General features: G+C 47.8%; 1 protein-coding gene across 4 annotated transcripts in view; it reads left to right on the top strand.

The window, feature by feature from the left end:
* DNAJC13 (DnaJ heat shock protein family (Hsp40) member C13) overlaps window positions 1-17,813 on the top strand; it is a 317,458-nt gene that overhangs the window by 122,799 nt on the left and 176,846 nt on the right. For all 4 annotated transcript variants that reach the window (XR_012724354.1, XM_075315202.1, XM_075315201.1 and 1 more), the window contains exons 14-18: window positions 3,481-3,588; window positions 4,611-4,766; window positions 5,119-5,175; window positions 14,344-14,465; window positions 15,009-15,084. Coding sequence is in view for 3 of the 4 variants with exons in the window: in XM_075315202.1 (XP_075171317.1) it covers window positions 3,481-3,588; window positions 4,611-4,766; window positions 5,119-5,175; window positions 14,344-14,465; window positions 15,009-15,084 (519 nt within the window). In the remaining variant the exon portion in view is untranslated. The remainder of the gene's footprint in view (window positions 1-3,480; window positions 3,589-4,610; window positions 4,767-5,118; window positions 5,176-14,343; window positions 14,466-15,008; window positions 15,085-17,813) is intronic.

The raw sequence follows: 17,813 nt of genomic DNA, 5'->3' as shown, positions 1-17,813 counted from the left end.
AATCAGGAATCCGAGAAGGAAATCCATTAAACTCCGAGCATGTAATTTTTTTATCCAATTTGAGTGGGCCAAAATCAAGCAGCACCCAGACATTCCCACAGACTTTCCCACATATGTGTGAATTTAAATAGCCACAGTGGCCATTTTTTAACTTTAATACATGTTAAAAATAAATGCCAAAATGTAAAAAGAAAAATTTAATTTATCTCAATATCTTAACTTAAAGGGAACCTGTCAGGTGCAATTTGCACCCAGTATCACGAGCAGTTCTGGGTACATGTTGCTAATCCCTGCCTGACTGTCCCTGTATACACTAGCATAGATAAAGAGATTTTTAGAAAAAGTATTTCTAAAGATCTTATATCGTATGCTAATGAGCGAGGGGACTAGACCTCTGGGCGTTAGTTCCTCTTGCCAGTCGCCCCTCATTAGCATATTAGTATGCCCCTCTGGGTGTGCTAACATGTAAATGAATACGCATCGTCATAGGATGATCTCACTCACCTCTCCACCGCCATCGCGTCCGTTGGGGGATTTCGATTCAGTGCGCATGACCCCGGAGTTTGGGTTATTTTTAAGAGAGGAATTGTTGAATTTTTTTTTAATATTTTCTGTATTCAGTAGTCTGCTGTGCCTAATTAAGCTGAGAAAATACTAATAGTTAAAATTGATCAATTCTATGCTTCATGGTTAAAAGCAGAAGCCTTGACGTCAGTGTGAACAGAGCCTGTGGTAGAAACGTTTACATTAGTACTAAATGTGTTGATAGTCTGATATGTAAAGGCATGTGACAAGGTTTTGCTGAGTGCCTTATCTAGGCTTCTCTAAGAAATTAGTTATACTCTTTCATGTGATTCTTATGAAGAATGATGGCAGTCATAAAAACTTGTGATATGATGATCACATTTTTACCATATGAAACGTGTATTTTTTGAGCGTTTAACAAAATTGTCACTCTGAAGCTCAAACTAAAGATCCTTTTGTGTGATTATTGTACTGCACCACAGTTAACTTGCTGAATGCATAGCCAAAGTTGCCTAACACTGCGAACAAGCTACTGTCTTTTGAAATAATAGATATAACAGGCTGAATTTACTGTAAAACAGTTGTGTATAGTGGGGTACTAGTTAAAATGGGCTGTGGATCTTGTGCGCTGGTTGGATGCTAGGGTATTAATAGTTCAGAATCCTAAGGCTACATGCTGAAAAAGTTAGCCTCACTTTTCGAACAGTCAGCATAAGCAAAAGTATATGTATACTACATGAATACTAAATAACTTATATACAAAGGTAATATATGACAAGAATGCTATAAAGTAATGAAAACAAGATAACGATCCCAAAGTTCCAAGACTGGAAGAAACGTGCTTAAATTTAGAACTTTAAGCTCACAGAAAAGAAGGCTTGTGTATATATGATATGAAGCATGACATGTACACATACACCAATACCACAGATTAGAAGCAGGCTGCTGAAAGAGGGGGTTAGGGAAAAGGTAGGTAGATAGTTCTCAATAAAAAAAAAAATCACTTGTTTTGTCTAGTGAGGTAATCGCCATAGTAAATTAAAATGGCTGCTGCGATCTTGTGACAGTGACAAAAAACTGTCGTTATAAAAAATGTCTTGCCTGTGAGCATGCCATGAGGTTATGTCCAGGTTACGGCATCTACTGAATGGTGGACAGCAGTGTGAGCAGCCTAGTCTTATGGTGGTGTCACAAATAGCGACGACGACAACGACGTTGCTGCTAAGTCACCATTTTCTCTGACGTAGCAGCGACGTCCCGTCGCTGTCGCTGTGTGTGACATCCAGCAACGACCTGGCCCCTGCTGTGAGGTCGCCGGTCGTTGCTGAATGTCCTGCTTCATTCTTTGGACGTTGCTCTCCCGCTGAGAAGCACACATCGCTGTGTGTGACAGCGAGAGAGCGACGAACTGCAGGGAGCAGGAGCCGGCGTCTGGCATCCTGCGTTAAGCTGTAACCACGGTAAACATCAGGTAACCAAGAAGCCCTTTCCTTGGTTACCCGATATTTACCTTAGTTACTAGCGTCCACTGCTCTCACGCTGCCAGTGCCGGCTCCCTGCTCCCTGCATATGTAGCTGGAGTAAACATCGAGTAATTAACCCGATGTGTACTCTGGCTTGGAGTGCAGGGAACAGGGAGCAGGGAGCCGGCACTGGCAGCGTGACAGCGGCAGACGCTAGTAACTAAGGTAAATATCGGGTAACCAAGAGAAGTGCTTTCCTTGGTTACCCGATATTTACCTTAGTTACGCTTCCACGCGTCGCTGCTGGCTGGGGGCTGGTCACTAGTCGCTGGTGAGATCTGCCTGTTTGACAGCTCACCAGCGACCATGTAACGATGCAGCAGCGATCCTGATAAGGTCAGATCGCTGGTCGTGATCGCTGCTGCGTCGCTATGTGTGACACCACCCTTAGCACCCCTGGTATCTCCAGGATTTGATCAGAGATATAGGTTGGACAGCAGTGTGAGCAGAGTGGTTTCTTCTTCCTCAGCACCTCTGTTATCTCCAATTGTACATCTAAAATACATGGTGGGCAACGGTGTGCGCAGCCTCATCCTATCTCATCATCTTTCTCTGAAACCGTACATCAGAAAGACATAGTAGACAGCAGTCTCTATGTACCACAGCACCTCCAATGATTCCAGTATAAGGGAACAATTACATGGACAGCAGCGTAGAAATTTTCTTCTTACTTCAGTAATATCTGCAGTATTGGTTCAGAAACAGAATAAAAAGTGTGAGCAGCCTCTTCTTACCTCAGTAACAATATTGTCACCAGTATTAGATCATTAGATCAAATAGACATGGTGGACATCAGTGTGAGCAGCCTCTACTACACATGAAAGAAGGAATCTTTGCTACTGCACATGTATCAACTTAAGGCAGGTTTATGTTAATCTAACAAGACAATGGCCATCTTAATGTGCTACAGGGATTACGTCCTTAAAATGAGTGTGATTTACCAATTAAAGGAATGTATGTATATTTACATTTTTATTCCTTCCATATATCATCTTTAAATCATCATTTTTTATTTTTTTTTTTTTTTATCATCTTTACTTATTGTACCCGGGTACAGCGCTGTGTCTCCACTGCTGCCCCTGTCTGTTATTTTGACTACAGCAGTGATGTCACGTTGACAGGGTGTCACTGCTGCCGGCAGTTAACAGAGACCAAGGTAGTTGCAGATACTCACCACTGAACCTTTTTTTTTTTTTTTTTTTTTTTTTTTTTGTTACATTGTTGTGTATCTATTAAGCTTTTTTAACACATTTTGTGGCTTTAACCGCAATTTCATACAGTTCTGATAGACTATTCACCCTCTACATAGTTTCACAATCTTCAGTCCACCAGCAGCAGTTCGCCTGCTCGTCGATTGTTTCTGAATTCCAGCATTTTCTTTTCTTTATATACTTGGTCCAATGTTTGCTTTCTTATTCCCTTTGTTCCTCAGCCAATGCATGATGACTATGACTTAAGGCAAGAGCAACTGAACAAAGCATCCCTTCTTTCTTCCAAAAAGTTTCTGGAAAACTTACTAGAAAAATTTAATTCCCATGTGGTAAGTAAACAAATTGGTAATCCACAAACCTATTGTCTTACTGTGGTTTCCCTATAATAATAATAATAATAATAATAATAATAATAATAATCATTAAATAGCGCTATTAATTCCACTGCGCTTTACATACTTTGGCAACACTGTCCCCATAGGGACTCTAGATTGTGAGCCCCAATCTGTATGTCTTTTGGAGTGTGGGAGGAAACCGGAGACCCCGGAGGCAACCCACGCAAACACAGAGAGAACATACAAACTCCTTGCAGATGGTGTCCTTGGTGGGATTTGAACCCAGGACCCCAGCGCTGCAAGACTGCAGTGCTAACCACTGAGCCACCGTGCTGCCCGACACATGACCAATGAACAAGGAGCAGATGAGACAGACTGTGAATGGGCTTCAGGATAACACTTCACTATATCACAAATCTGATGTTGATCTGAATGATAAAATCTATTTCGGATTTGGCCCCCATCAGCTCTTTCAAACAAATCTATAGCAGTTGGTGAATATCGAGGCGAGGAGCAGCAAAACTAGGTGGATCTGAAGCCTCTTCATCTTCACACTTTGGTTTGCTTAGAATTAGCCGATTCTCCTCTGTGAACCCAATGGCCCAGCTCCCCACTTATGTTCCTGTTTCTGTCACTCTTTGCTGACCGGTTATTGTCACTCCTAGTTATGTTTTCATCGATATGCAGTGATATATGTACAGCTTGTACATTAGCAAAGAGACGATCCGAGCCCTCACGGAATAAGGGATGCCCACGGTGAAAACTAAGCAGTGATGTCACTGGGCAGAGATTTTACTATTACAATTTCTGCAGAGCTCTTGGATTAAGATGAATTGGATGGAGGATTTCGTGTAAAGAATTATAGTAGTTTTATTATATGCTCCACTTATGTGTTTGTCCTTTTTAGTCAATAAAAAAAAAGGACAAAGTTTGAATCTCCTGTGTATTAGATATTTTCTTTAATGTTGATGTTTTTTAAATAAATGCAATCATTCAAGTTTTGATTTCTGTTTTAGAATTATGGGACTGGAGCTTTGGTTATCAGCTCGCTCTTGGATTTCCTCACTTTTGCTCTCTGCGCACCATACAGCGAGACAACAGAAGGGCAGCAGTTTGATATGCTGCTCGAGATGGTGGCATCAAATGGTAGAACGCTGTTCAAGCTCTTTCAGGTATTCTCCACTTTACATCTCTAAATATTGGAAGTGGCTTTCTCACCTTAAAATGTTTAGTTTTATTCCTAGTAACGTGTACTTTGGGTTATGTATGCCAGTGCAATCACCAGAAGTGTCAATGTAAATTGTTGCCTTCAGTACAATCTGTAAAGGAGTATGGGTGACCCGTATAACTGGAGGTAAATATAAAGGTGCACTCCAGACCAAACTAATAACTATGTTAGAAAGATCTAAGACGAGTTTATATCTCTGGAAGTTTCGATTGGAAATATTTGTCCTTCTATATAAATATTTTTAGTTACAAATTTTGAATGCTTTCTACTAATGTGTTCTTATATCTTTATTGCAGCATCCTTCTATGGCTATTGTAAAGGGTGCAGGATTAGTAATGAAGGCCATTATAGAAGTAAGTCTGCCTATGTTGTTATATTGTGCCTTGATGCCTGGGTTTGGTTTATTCATCATATTAAACTGGTATTCTCAAGTTGCTGTTGAACAGCTCACAGCTCTGCATTCTCCTTGCTTCTTGGTTGCTTGGGGAAAGTTTTTTTTTCCTCCTTGAGTGATAGTTCTGATCCATGAGCTTTGTAATGCTACTACACATTAGCATTAAGTCTGTGTTTGTTCTGAGCCTACACATCAGTATATTGAGATAACAGGGCATTTGAACAAGCACACAGCTTAGGAAAGTGAGAGCTGTGATTAGGAGAACTGCTGGAGTAATAAGAGCCCAGTCAGGAGATGAAAGGGGAGGGAAGTGAGCCTTTAAGGCCTAAAGGCCCCGTCACACTAAGCAACATCGCTAGCAACATCGCTGCTAACGAACAACTTTTGTGACGTTGCTAGCGATGTTGCTGTGTGTGACACCTGGCCCCTGCTGTGAGGTCGTTGGTTGTTGCTGAATGTCCTGGGCCATTTTTTAGTTGTTGCTCTCCCGCTGTGCAGCACACATCGCTGTGTGTGACAGCGAGACAGCAACAACTAAATGTGCAGGCAGCAGGGAGCCGGCTTCTGCGGAGGCTGGTAACCACAGTAAACATCGGGTAACCAAGAAGCCCTGTCCTTGGTTACCCGATATTTACCTTTGTTACCAGCCTCCGCCGCTCTCACTGTCAGTGCCGGCTCCTGCTCTGTGCACATGTAGCTGCAGGACACATCGGGTTAATTAACCCGATGTGTGCTGTAGCTAGGAGAGCAGGGAGCCAGCGCTAAGCATTGTGCGCTGCTCCCTGCTCTGTGCACATTTAGCTGCAGCACACATCGGGTAATTAACCCGATGTGTGCTGTAACTAGGAGAGCAGGGAGCCAGCGCTCAGTGTGCGCTGCTCCCTGCTCTCTGCACGTGTAGCTCCGTGCGCTGGTAACCAAGGTAAATATCGGGTTGGTTACCCGATATTTACCTTAGTTACCAAGCGCAGCATCTTCCACGCGGCGATGGGGGCTGGTCACTGGTTGCTGGTGAGCTCACCAGCAACTCGTGTAGCGACACTCCAGCGATCCGTGCCAGGTCAGGTTGCTGGTGGGATCGCTGGAGCGTCGCAGTGTGACATCTCACCAGCAACCTCCTAGCAACTTACCAGCGATCCCCATCGTTGTTGGGATCGCTGGTAAGTTGCTTAGTGTGACTGGACCTTAAGACACACGGCATGAAAATCGGAGCGAGTGGAATGCGATAAAACATCGCATTCCACTCAGACCAATATTCGCCTATGCGTCAACACCCATGAGCGATTATTTTCTTTGCTCCAATCGGACCGAGAAAACAATCGCAGCATGCTACGACTTGTAATGCGAGACTCTTTCTTTAACGTTCCTTTGGGAGACCCAGACCTTGGGTGTATAGCTTCTGCCTCCGGAGGACACACAAAGTACTACACCTAAAAGGTGTAGCTCCTCCCTCTGAGCCTGTCACCAGTCACCACCAGTTTTTCGCTTTGTGTTCAGGAGGCATACATCCACACATGCGTTCTCATATGATTTTTTTTTCCTTTTTTTCCTTTTTTTGGAAGAAGATTGAAGAAATGCGGGTCCACGTCTGGACTCCCGGCATGTCCCTTCTCACCCCACTGTGTCGATGGTGTTGTAAGGTTGATTTCCAAGGCTGGAGCCTTACATGCCGTGCTCCTTCACCATCCCTCCTGGGCTCTGGATTGAAGTGGGAGCCAGCACGGTCTCCATGCCTGGCAGGAGACCGGTCTCCGGCCACAGCCCCTTGAGGACCCTGCTGGACCGGAGCACTCACCCCCAGGGACCTGGCCCTGCGTCTCAGCAGCTAAGTACCTTGAGACGTTCATATGTTGGGGGTCCCTGTCATTTATTGTGGGGGGAGAGTGTGTTTACTGTGTTTTTTAGCATTTCCGGCCGGTCCTCTGGCTTTTCGCTCGAGAACCGCGCCGATGGTGCCTGCGCGTCGGCCTCGCTGCTTAAATTTAGGCCCCGCCTTCGCCGGAGGCCTAGTTTCTGTTACCGGCCCTCGCATGTCACTCATGCTGAGGGACAGGCATGGCCCCTCCCGGTGGCCATCCTGCACAGGGGAGGGACCCTCCTCACTGCTTGTTTGCGACTCCCCCCTCCCCCCCACCCTCCTGCAGGCCTCTATGGCCCTCCAGATTCCGCCCTTCCTACAGGGACGCCCAAGGTTCCGCCCCCTCTCTTCGCTCCGGCGGCCATTTTCTTGGGCAGGTTTCACTCTGTTCTGGCCCGTCCTGCACTCTGCATTCCTGCTGAGGTGCTGTGCATTGGGGGTCCGGGCGTCGGGATCTGGAGGGCACACAACACCGCTTCCAGCGGTCTGGTAAGCCACAGCCGGTCTCCGGTTGTGGACCTCTGCTATATTCTCCCTGGTATTCATTCCCTTTATAGAAGCTGTTTCCCCCCACTCAGGCAGCATGTCTCACACAAGGAGCAAGGCTCCAAAGCTTTATGCTGTATGTGCTGCATGTACGCTTCCGCTGCCTGAAGTGAGCACCTATCCACATTGTGAGGTCTGCTCTAACTTGGAGGTGCCACGGCCTGGGGTCTCGGCCCCAGTGGTCTCTCAGGCTGCTCCTGCACATGTGGCTGAACCCCCGGCCTGGGTAGAGTCCTTTTCTATCTCCCAGTCCTTTGCTGAGTCCATGGGACTTCTGTCCAGGACTTTGATGAATATGCATCAGCCCCCTTCACAGGGTGCCTCTAATGCTCTTGCTAAGGGGCCTTTAGGATCCCTATCATCTGACCTCCGTCCACTGGAGCTCACAGAGGATTCATCATCAGGGCACAGACCCCTTCCGTCTAAGAGGCTCCGCAGGGTTCCCTCTCCCTCCTCATCCCGTGGCTCTGATTCAAGGGCTGAGGACTCGCAGGATGAGGAGGATGCCTATACAGGGGGCTCGGAGGCTAACTCCATGTGCCTCATTGATCCTTCCGAGGGTGACTCAGAATTTAGTGACTTGATTGCTTCCATTAATTCTGTACTGGATCTCAATCCCCCAGTATCAGAGGAGCAACCCTCTCTGGCAGAAAAGCACCAGTTTACCTCACCTAAGAGAGTAAAGAGTGTGTTCTTTAACCACTCCAGTTTTCAGGCCGCTGTGACCAAACCCAGGGCCTGTCCTGACAAACGCTTCCCAAAGCGTGGTTCTGATGACCGTTTTCCCTTTCCACCTGAGGTGGTCAAGGAGTGGGCTCACTCCCCAAAGGTAGACCCTCCGGTGTCTAGGCTCTCAGCCCGGACCGTTGTGTCGGTGGCTGATGGCACCTCTCTTAAGGATGCCACTGACCGTCAGATTGACCTTCTGGCCAAATCCGTGTATGAAGCGGTGGGGGCCGCGTTTTCTCCAACTTTTGCAGCAGTGTGGGCCCTCAAAGCCATCTCTGCTAGTCTGGAGGAGATGCATTCCCTCACCAGGGAAGCTATGCCCGAGATGGTTGCCTTAACTTCTCAAGCTTCAGCTTTTTCTTCTTATGCCATGTCTGCCATGCTGGAGGCTTCTCACCGCGCTGCGGTGGCTTCAGCTAATTCCCTCGTTATCCGCAGGAGCTTGTGGCTTTGAGAGTGGAAGGCAGATGCTTCTTCAAAGAAGTACCTTGCTGGGCTCCCTTTTGCTGGTTCCCGGCTGTTCGGTGAACAGCTGGATGAAATTATTAAAGAGGCTACTGGCGGGAAGAGTACTTCCATGCCACAAACCAAGACCAGGAAACCTGCCCAGGGTAGGATTCAGTCGAGGTTTAGCTCCTCCTTTCGTTCTTCCAACTGGTCGTCCTCTAAGCCCTCCGCCTCGTCCGCTAACTCAGCCAAGGACCAGAAATCCAACTGGCGCTCCAGAGCGCGTCCGCAGAAGACCGCAGGAGGTCCTGCCACTAAGGCAGCCTCCTCTTGACTCTCTGTTCGATCCAGCCACGTCCTTAGTCAGTGGCAGGCTCTCCCACTTTGGCGACGCTTGGTTTCAACAAGTCTCCGATACGGCTACAGGATAGAGTTTTCTTCCAGCCCGCCAAACAGATTTTTTCTCTCAACTCCCCCCTGCTCCAGGGCCGCCGCCTTTTCACAGGCCGTGGCAGCCTTGCAGGCCAACGGAGTAATTGTACCAGTTCCCGCCCGGGAACGGTTCAGAGGTTTCTACCAAACCTCTTCCTAGTTCCCAAAAAGAACGGTACCTTCAGGCCCATCCTGGATCTCAAGCTTCTCAACAAGCATGTTCGGGTGCGGCACCTTCGCACGGAGTCTCTGCGATCAGTCATTGCCTCAATGACCCAAGGGGATTTCCTGGCGTCCATCGACATTAGAGATGCCTATCTGCATGTGCCCATTGCGGTTTCACACCAGCGTTGGCTACGCTTTGCAATAGGAGACGATCATTTACAATTCGTGGCTCTCCCCTTCGGGTTAGCCACGGCCCCTCGGGTTTTCACCAAGGTCATGGCAGCCGTGATTGCGGTTCTGCACCTCCAGGGGTTGGCAGTGCTCCCCTACCCGGACGACCTTCTAGTCAAAGCGCCATCCAGCGCAGACTGTCAGCGGAGTGTCTCGCTCACTCTCAGCACTCTAGCCCAATTCGGGTGGCTTGTCAATCTTCCCAAATCCACTCTGACTCCAACCCAGAGTCTCACGTACCTAGGGATGCAGTTCGAGACTCTGCCGGCACTTGTGAAGTTGCCCTTAGACAAACAGCTGTCACTCCAGTTGGCGGTGCGCTCTCTCCTGAGGCCCCGCCGTTATACCCTCAGGCGTCTGATGCAGGTGCTGGGTCAAATGGTGGCGTCCATGGAGGCTGTTCCCTTTGGCCAGTTCCATCTGCACCCCCTGCAGCTGGACATTCTCCGCTGTTGGGACAAGCGGCCTTCTTCCTTACACAGGTTAGTGGCTCTGTCGCCACGGACCAAGAGCTCTCTTCAGTGGTGGCTTCGGCCCCTCTCCCTGTCCCAAGGGCGCTCCTTCCTGGCCCCGTCCTGGGTGATTCTCACCACGGATGCCAGTCTATCCGGCTGGGGAGCGGTATGTCTCCACCACAGAGCACAGGGCACTTGGACTCCGTCCGAGTCAGTCCTTTCAATCAATGTGCTGGAAATCAGAGCCGTACTTCTAGCTCTCCTAGCATTTCACCATCTGCTGGCGGGCAGGCACATTCGAGTCCAGTCAGACAACGCAACAGCGGTTGCCTACATCAACCATCAAGGCGGGACACGCAGTCGCCTGGCAATGATGGAGGTACAACGCATTCTTCAATGGGTGGAGGACTCCAGCTCCACCATATCCGCAGTCCACATCCCAGGCGTGGACAACTGGGAGGCAGATTATCTCAGCCGTCAAACCGTGGCGAGTGGTCCCTGCACCCGGCAGTATTTCAGTCGATCTGCCGCAAATGGGGCACTCCGGATGTGGACCTAATGGCATCCCGTCACAACAACAAAGTTCCTGTCTACGTGGCTCGCTCCCACGATCCTCAGGCCTTCGCCGCGGAGGCTCTGGTTCAAGACTGGTCCCAGTTTCGTCTGTCCTACGTGTTTCTCCCTCTAGCCTTCTTGCCCAGAGTCCTGCGCAAGATCAGAATGGAGGGCCGTCGAGTCATCCTCATTGCACCGGACTGGCCCAGGCGAGCTTGGTATCCGGACCTGCTCCAACTGTCCGTAGAGATGCCGTGGCCTCTCCTGGACCGTCCAGACCTACTCTCGCAAGGTCCGTTTTTCCGCCCGAATTCTGCGGCCCTCAAATTGACGGCGTGGCTCTTGAGTCCTGGATTTTGACGGCTTCTGGAATTCCCCCTGAAGTAATCTCCACTATGACTCGAGCCCGTAAGTCTTCGTCCGCTAAGATCTATCACAGGACTTGGAAAATTTTCCTGTCCTGGTGTCGCTCTACCGGCCATTCTCCTTGGCCTTTCTCCTTGCCGACCCTTCTGTCTTTTCTACAGTCTGGTCTGCAGCTAGGTCTGTCCCTCAACTCTCTCAAGGGACAGGTTTCGGCCCTGTCAGTCCTGTTCCAGCGGCGTCTCGCTCGGCTGGCTCAGGTCCGCACCTTCATGCAGGGCGCGTCTCACATCATCCCGCCTTACCGGCGGCCCTTGGACCCCTGGGACCTTAACTTGGTTCTCACGGTCTTACAGAAACCCCCCTTTGAGCCCCTTAGGGAGGTTTCTTTGTATCGTCTCTCACAGAAAGTGGCCTTCCTGGTTGCTATAACTTCTCTCAGGAGAGTCTCTGATTTGGCTGCGCTCTCCTCGGAGTCACCCTTTTTAGTCTTTCATCAAGACAAGGTGGTTCTCCGTCCGACTCCGGACTTTTTTCCTAAGGTGGTTTCTCCCTTCCACCTTAACCAGGACATTACCTTACCTTCCTTCTGTCCGGCCCCTGTTCATCGCTTTGAAAAAGTTCTACATACTCTAGATCTGGTGCGTGCTCTCCGGATCTATGTGTCTCGCACCGCTGCGCTTAGGCGGTGTACCTCTCTTTTTGTGCTAACCACAGGTCGGCGCAAGGGCCTCCCTGCTTCTAAGCCGATCTTAGCCCGTTGGATTAGGTCGACCATTTCGGACGCCTACCAAAGTTCGCAGGCTCCTCCCCCGCCGGGGATCAAAGCGCACTCGACCAGGGCTGTCGGTGCCTCTTGGGCTTTTCGGCACCAGGCTACGGCTCAGCAAGTCTGTCAGGCTGCCACTTGGGCTAGCCTGCATACCTTCTCGAAGCACTACCAAGTGCATGCTCATGCTTCGGCAGATGCGAGCTTGGGCAGACGCATCCTTCAGGCGGCGGTCGCCCATTTGTGAAGTTAGGTTTCTGCCTACTTCTTAGTTTTTTTTTGTTTGTTTCCCACCCAGGGACTGCTTTGGAACGTCCCAAGGTCTGGGTCTCCCAAAGGAACGTTAAAGAAAGAGAATTTTGTTTACTTACCGTAAATTCTTTTTCTTATAGTTCCGTCTTGGGAGACCCAGCACCCTCCCTGTTGCCTGTTGGCAATTTTCTTGTTCCGTGTGTTATCACATGCTGTTGTCATGAACAGAGTCTCCGGTTGTTCCAGCTCTTGCTCTGTTCTACTTGTGGGTGGCTATTCTCCTTCAGCTTTTGCACTAAACTGGTTGTGACTGGTTCACCAGGGGGTGTATAGGCTCAGAGGGAGGAGCTACACCTTTTAGGTGTAGTACTTTGTGTGTCCTCCGGAGGCAGAAGCTATACACCCAAGGTCTGGGTCTCCCAAGATGGAACTATAAGAAAAAGAATTTACGGTAAGTAAACAAAACTCTCTTTTTCTCTCTCACCCATTCAGGTCTATGGGGCGAGAGAAAGATCGCACTGCACTTGCAGTACACCGGTGTACCCGCGAGTGCAGGGTGAGTATGGCAATAGCTGGCTACGGAGGAGAGAGGGAGATAAATCCCTCCCCCTGACACGCCCCTCCTCAGCGATTGCCAGCCCCTCTTAAGTGCCGTCCCGTGTCCCGCAGCTGAGGTCCGATCGCATGATCGGAGCTCAGTTGCAGTGACACTCGCATGACACTTGGCTCCCGCAGTGCTGCCAGCGTGAGCCGAGTGTCATGCGAGGATCGCATTAGTCCCCGTGTGGCCCCGGCCTAAGTGCTGTTGGAAATTTATGGGCTGAATACTTTTTTTTTTTTTTTTTGTTTTTTTTCTTTCATAACATTTTACCTTGACCAGGAGATGTGGTATGATCAGACCATGTGCCTGTACGGTCAGACACAGCTATTACACAGTATATAGCAGGGACACATATATAAGATTATCTCTGCACAAAAACATTTGATTAAAATTTATTCTGCTCATGGGACAACCCTTTTAAGATGCATGCACCTCTAAGGGTACCTTCACACTTAGCGATGCAGCAGCGATCCGACCAGCGATCTGACCTGGTCAGGATCGCTGCTGCATCGCTACATGGTCGCTGGTGAGCTGTCAAACAGGCAGATCTCACCAGCGACCAGTGAACAGCCTCCAGCCAGCAGCGACGTGCAAGCGACGCTGCGCTTGCACGGAGCCGCCGTCTGGAAGCTGCGGAGACTGGAAACTAAGGTAAACATCGGGTATGGTTACCCGATGTTTACATTAGTTACCAGTGCACAGCTGTGTGTGCAGGGAGCAGGGAGCCGCGCACACTGAGCGCTGGCTCCTTGCTCTCCTAGCTACAGTACACATCGGGTTAATTAACCCGATGTGTAATGCAGCTACATGTGCAGAGAGCAGGGAGCCGCGCACACTGCTTAGCGCTGGCTCCTTGCTCTCCTAGCTGCTGTACACATCGGGTTAATTAACCCGATGTGTACAGCAGCTACATGTGCAGAGAGCCGGAGCCGGCAGCACAGGCAGCGTGAGAGCTGCAGAGGCTGGTAACTAAGGTAAATATCGGGTAACCACCTTGGTTACCCGATGTTTATCTTAGTTACAGCTTACCTCAGCTGTCAGACGCCGGCTCCTGCTCCCTGCTCGCTTCATTTGTCGCTCTCTCGCTGTCACACACAGCGATCTGTGTGTCACAGCGGGAGAGCGCCTTTGAAGAAAACGAACCAGGGCTGCGTGTAACGAGCAGCGATCTCGCAGCAGGGTCCAGATCGCTGCTCATTGTCACACACAGCGAGATCGCTAATGAGGTCACTGCTGCGTCACAAAAAGCGTGACTCAGCAGCGATCTCGGCAGTGAGCTCGCTGTGTGTGAAGCACCCCTTAATGAGTCAGGAGCGTCTGACTTCAGCATGCTGCCAAGAATGCTGGTTTTCATCGGGGCCTTGGTCTAGTCAAGCACTACATGGATGACCATTAATTTAAATTGGAACTTGTAATTTTTCCAATAGCAAATGACTTTAAGTGAGCTGCTGAGGAGAACCTTTCCTTATTAACTCAACCTAAACTAATTGAGAAAAGAAAAAATGAGTACTTGTCTCTGGCAATGAAATTCATTCCCACATAATGAACAGATAAAAAAAAAAACAGTACTTCTTCTGAATTTATTTTTCTGTATTGTCAAAAATGTACGAAGTGTGTAAACATTCTTAGACTTTAAACTGTTTGTCATGGTGCACATAGGGTAAATTTGGAACAAACGTGCTGATTTTCTATACGCAAAGTTTATTATCACCTTTATTGTCTAGGAAGCAGACAAAGAAATTGCAACAAAAATGCAGGATCTTGCTCTCAGTGAAGGTGCCTTACCTCGACACTTGCACACGGCTATGTTTACAATAAGTGTTGATCAAAGAATGCTCACAAACCGGTGAGTGCATGGCTCGTTCTGCATCTTTATCACTGACATCTAAAGCATATCCGTAAAACGGTGAACTCTGCAACTAATGGTGACTGTGTACAACCACTTTATCATGTAAGGAGGGCACACTGATAAAGGATGATCTTTCTGGCAGCAGATGTCTCTGTAACATTCCAAGTTATCCTGTAAAAAAGATCATACAAAAAAACAACAAACCTATGCTCCCCTCTTCAATCCCCTCTGGTCCAGCCCTGCTGCATCTCACTGGTCCCTGCTCACTTCCTTTACTGTTTATTTGCCATACATCATTCATATGACCGCTGCAGCCAATCACATTAGCGCTGCAGGATATAAGCAAAGCCCAGCACAATCTATCCAGAGCAGTGAGCTGATTAAAGCAGTAAATATAGTTTGCTCTTCTTCTTCTTTTTTTTTTTTTTTATCAACCCATCCCCTGCTGTTTGTTTTGTTTATCTTTGTTGTTTACAATGTGATTTGAAATTAACAACTGAAAAAAAGTGTTTCATATTTTTTTTTTATTTATTTTCACAGGCAGCTGAGTAGACATCTAGTTGGCCTATGGACTGCAGATAACATGACATCTTTATATTTGCTGAAGCGCATTTTGGTAAGTTAAAATCAGAAAAATATTTGTGATAATAGCATCCAAAACTGATATAAAAAGGGCAAGTGTCTCTTAGGGGTGCTTCACACACAGTGAGCTCGCTGCCGAGATCGCTGCTGAGTCACGCTTTTTGTGACGCAGCAGTGACCTCATTAGCGATCTCGCTGTGTGTGACACTGAGCAGCAATCTGGCCCCTGCTGTGAGATCGCTGCTCGTTACACACAGCCCTGGTTCGTTTTCTTCAAAGGCGCTCTCCCACTGTGACACACAGATCGCTGTGTGTGACAGCGAGAGAGCGACGAATGAAGCGAGCAGGTAGCAGGAGCCGGCGTCTGGCAGCTGCAGTAAGCTGTATCCAAGATAAACATCGGGTAACCAAGGTGGTTACCCGATATTTACCTTAGTTACCAGCCTCCGCAGATCTCATGCTGCGTGTGCTGCCGGCTCCGGCTCTCCGCACTGTAGCTAGGAGAGCAAAGCTAAGCGGTGTGCGCTGGTAACTAATGTAAACATCGGGTAACCATACCCGATGTTTACCTTAGTTACCAGTGTCCGCAGCTTCCAGACGCCGGCTCCGTGCAAGCGCAGGGTCGCTTGCACGTCGCTGCTGGCTGGGGGCTAGTCACTGGTCGCTGGTGAGATCTGCCTGTTTGACAGCTCACCAGCGACCATGTAGCGATGCAGCAGCGATCCTGACCAGGTCAGATCGCTGGTCGGATCGCTGCTGCATCGCTAAAGTGTGAAGGCACCCTTAGTTTTCTTTACTCTTATAGATGCTAGTGTTTATATATATATATATATATATATATATATATATATATATATATATATATATATATATATATATATATATATATATATATATATATATATATATATATATATTATTTTACTCAGTTTCTTCTTGAAAATGATTGCAATCACAAATTCTTTGCTATTATTATCTTCATTTATTTTGCTTGCAATGAAAAAACACAAAAGAGAATGAAACAAAAATCAAATCGTTGATCATTTCACACAAAACTCCAAAAATGGGCCAGACAAAAGTATTGGCACCCTTAGCCTAATACTTGGTTGCACAACCTTTAGCCAAAATAACTGCGAACGACCGCTTCCGGTAACAATCAATGAGTTTCTTACAATGCTCTGCTGGAATTTTAGACCATTCTTCTTTGGCAAACTGCTCCAGGTCCCTGAGATTTGAAGGGTGCCTTCTCCAAACTGCCATTTTGAGATCTCTCCACAGGTGTTCTATGGGATTCAGGTCTGGACTCATTGCTGGCCACTTTAGTAGTCTTCAGTGCTTTCTATCAAACCATTTTCTAGTGCTTTTTGAAGTGTTTTGGGTCATCGTCCTGCTGGAAGACCCATGACATCTGAGGAAGACCCAGCTTTCTCACACTGAGATTTACATTATGCTGCAAAATTTGGTAGTCTTCAGATTTCATAATGCCATGCACACTGTCAAGCATTCCAGTGCCAGAGGCAGCAAAGCAACCCCAAAACATCAGAGAACCTCCGCCATGTTTGACTGTAGGGACCGTGTTCTTTTCTTTGAATGCCTCTTTTTTTTTTTTCCCCGTAAACTCTGTTGATGGCTTTTCCCAAAAAGCTGTACTTTTGTCTCATCTGACCAGAGAACATCCTTCCAAAGCGTTTTAGGCTTTCTCAGGTAAGTTTTGGCAAACTCCAGCCTGGCTTTTTTATGTCTCGGGGTAAGAAGTGGGGTCTTCCTGGGTATCCTACCATAAGTCCCTTTTCACTCAGACGCCAACGGATAGTACGGGTTGACACTGTTGTACCCTCGGACTGCAGGGCAGCTTGAACTTGTTTGGATGTTAGTCGAGGTTCTTTATCCACCATCCACACAATCTTATGTTGAAATCTCTCGTCAATTTTTCTTTTCCTTCCACATCTAGGGAGGTTAGCCATAGTGCCATGGGCTTTAAACGTCTTGATGACACTGCGCACCGTAGACACAGGAACTTTCAGGTCTTTGGAGATGGACTTGTAGCCTTGAGATTGCTCATGCTTCCTCACAATTTAGATTCTCAATTCCTCAGACAGTTCTTTGGTCTTCTTTCTTTTCTCCATGCTCAATGTGGTACACACAAGGACACAGGACACAGGACACAGGTTGAGTCAACTTTAATCCATGTCAACTGGCTGCAAGTGTGATTTAGTTATTGCCAACACCTGTTAGGTGCCACAGGTAAGTTACAGGTGCTGTTAATTACACAAATTAGAGAAGTATCACATGATTTTTCAAACAGTGCCAATACTTTTGTCCACCCCCTTTTTTATGTTTGGTGGGAAATTATATCCAATTTGGCTTTATGACAATTTTTTTTTTCTTCATCGTTCCTTATGGGAGACCCAGACCATGGGTGTATAGCTTCTGCCTACGGAGGACACACAAAGTACTACACTAAAAGTGTAGCTCCTCCCTCCGAGCATATACACCCCCTGGATGACAAATCTAACCAGTTCAATGCTTTGTGTTCAGGAGGTCACACACACATGCATTCTCTGATTTTTAAGATTTTTGATTTCAAAGATTTGGAAGAAAAGCGGGTCCAGTCTGGACTCCCGGCATGTCCCTTCTCACCCCACTGTGTCGGCGGTGCTGTTAAGGTTGACTTTACAAGGCTGGAGCCTTCACATGCCGCGCTCCTTCACCATCCTCTGAGGCTCTGGCTTGAAGTGGGAGCCATCACGGTTCTCTCTGCTT

Source organism: Anomaloglossus baeobatrachus, chromosome 6 (assembly GCF_048569485.1).
Source record: "Anomaloglossus baeobatrachus isolate aAnoBae1 chromosome 6, aAnoBae1.hap1, whole genome shotgun sequence".
Lineage (NCBI taxonomy): Eukaryota > Metazoa > Chordata > Amphibia > Anura > Aromobatidae > Anomaloglossus > Anomaloglossus baeobatrachus.
Note: the sequence above shows the minus strand (reverse complement) of the source record. Positions and strands in the feature narration are given on the sequence as shown.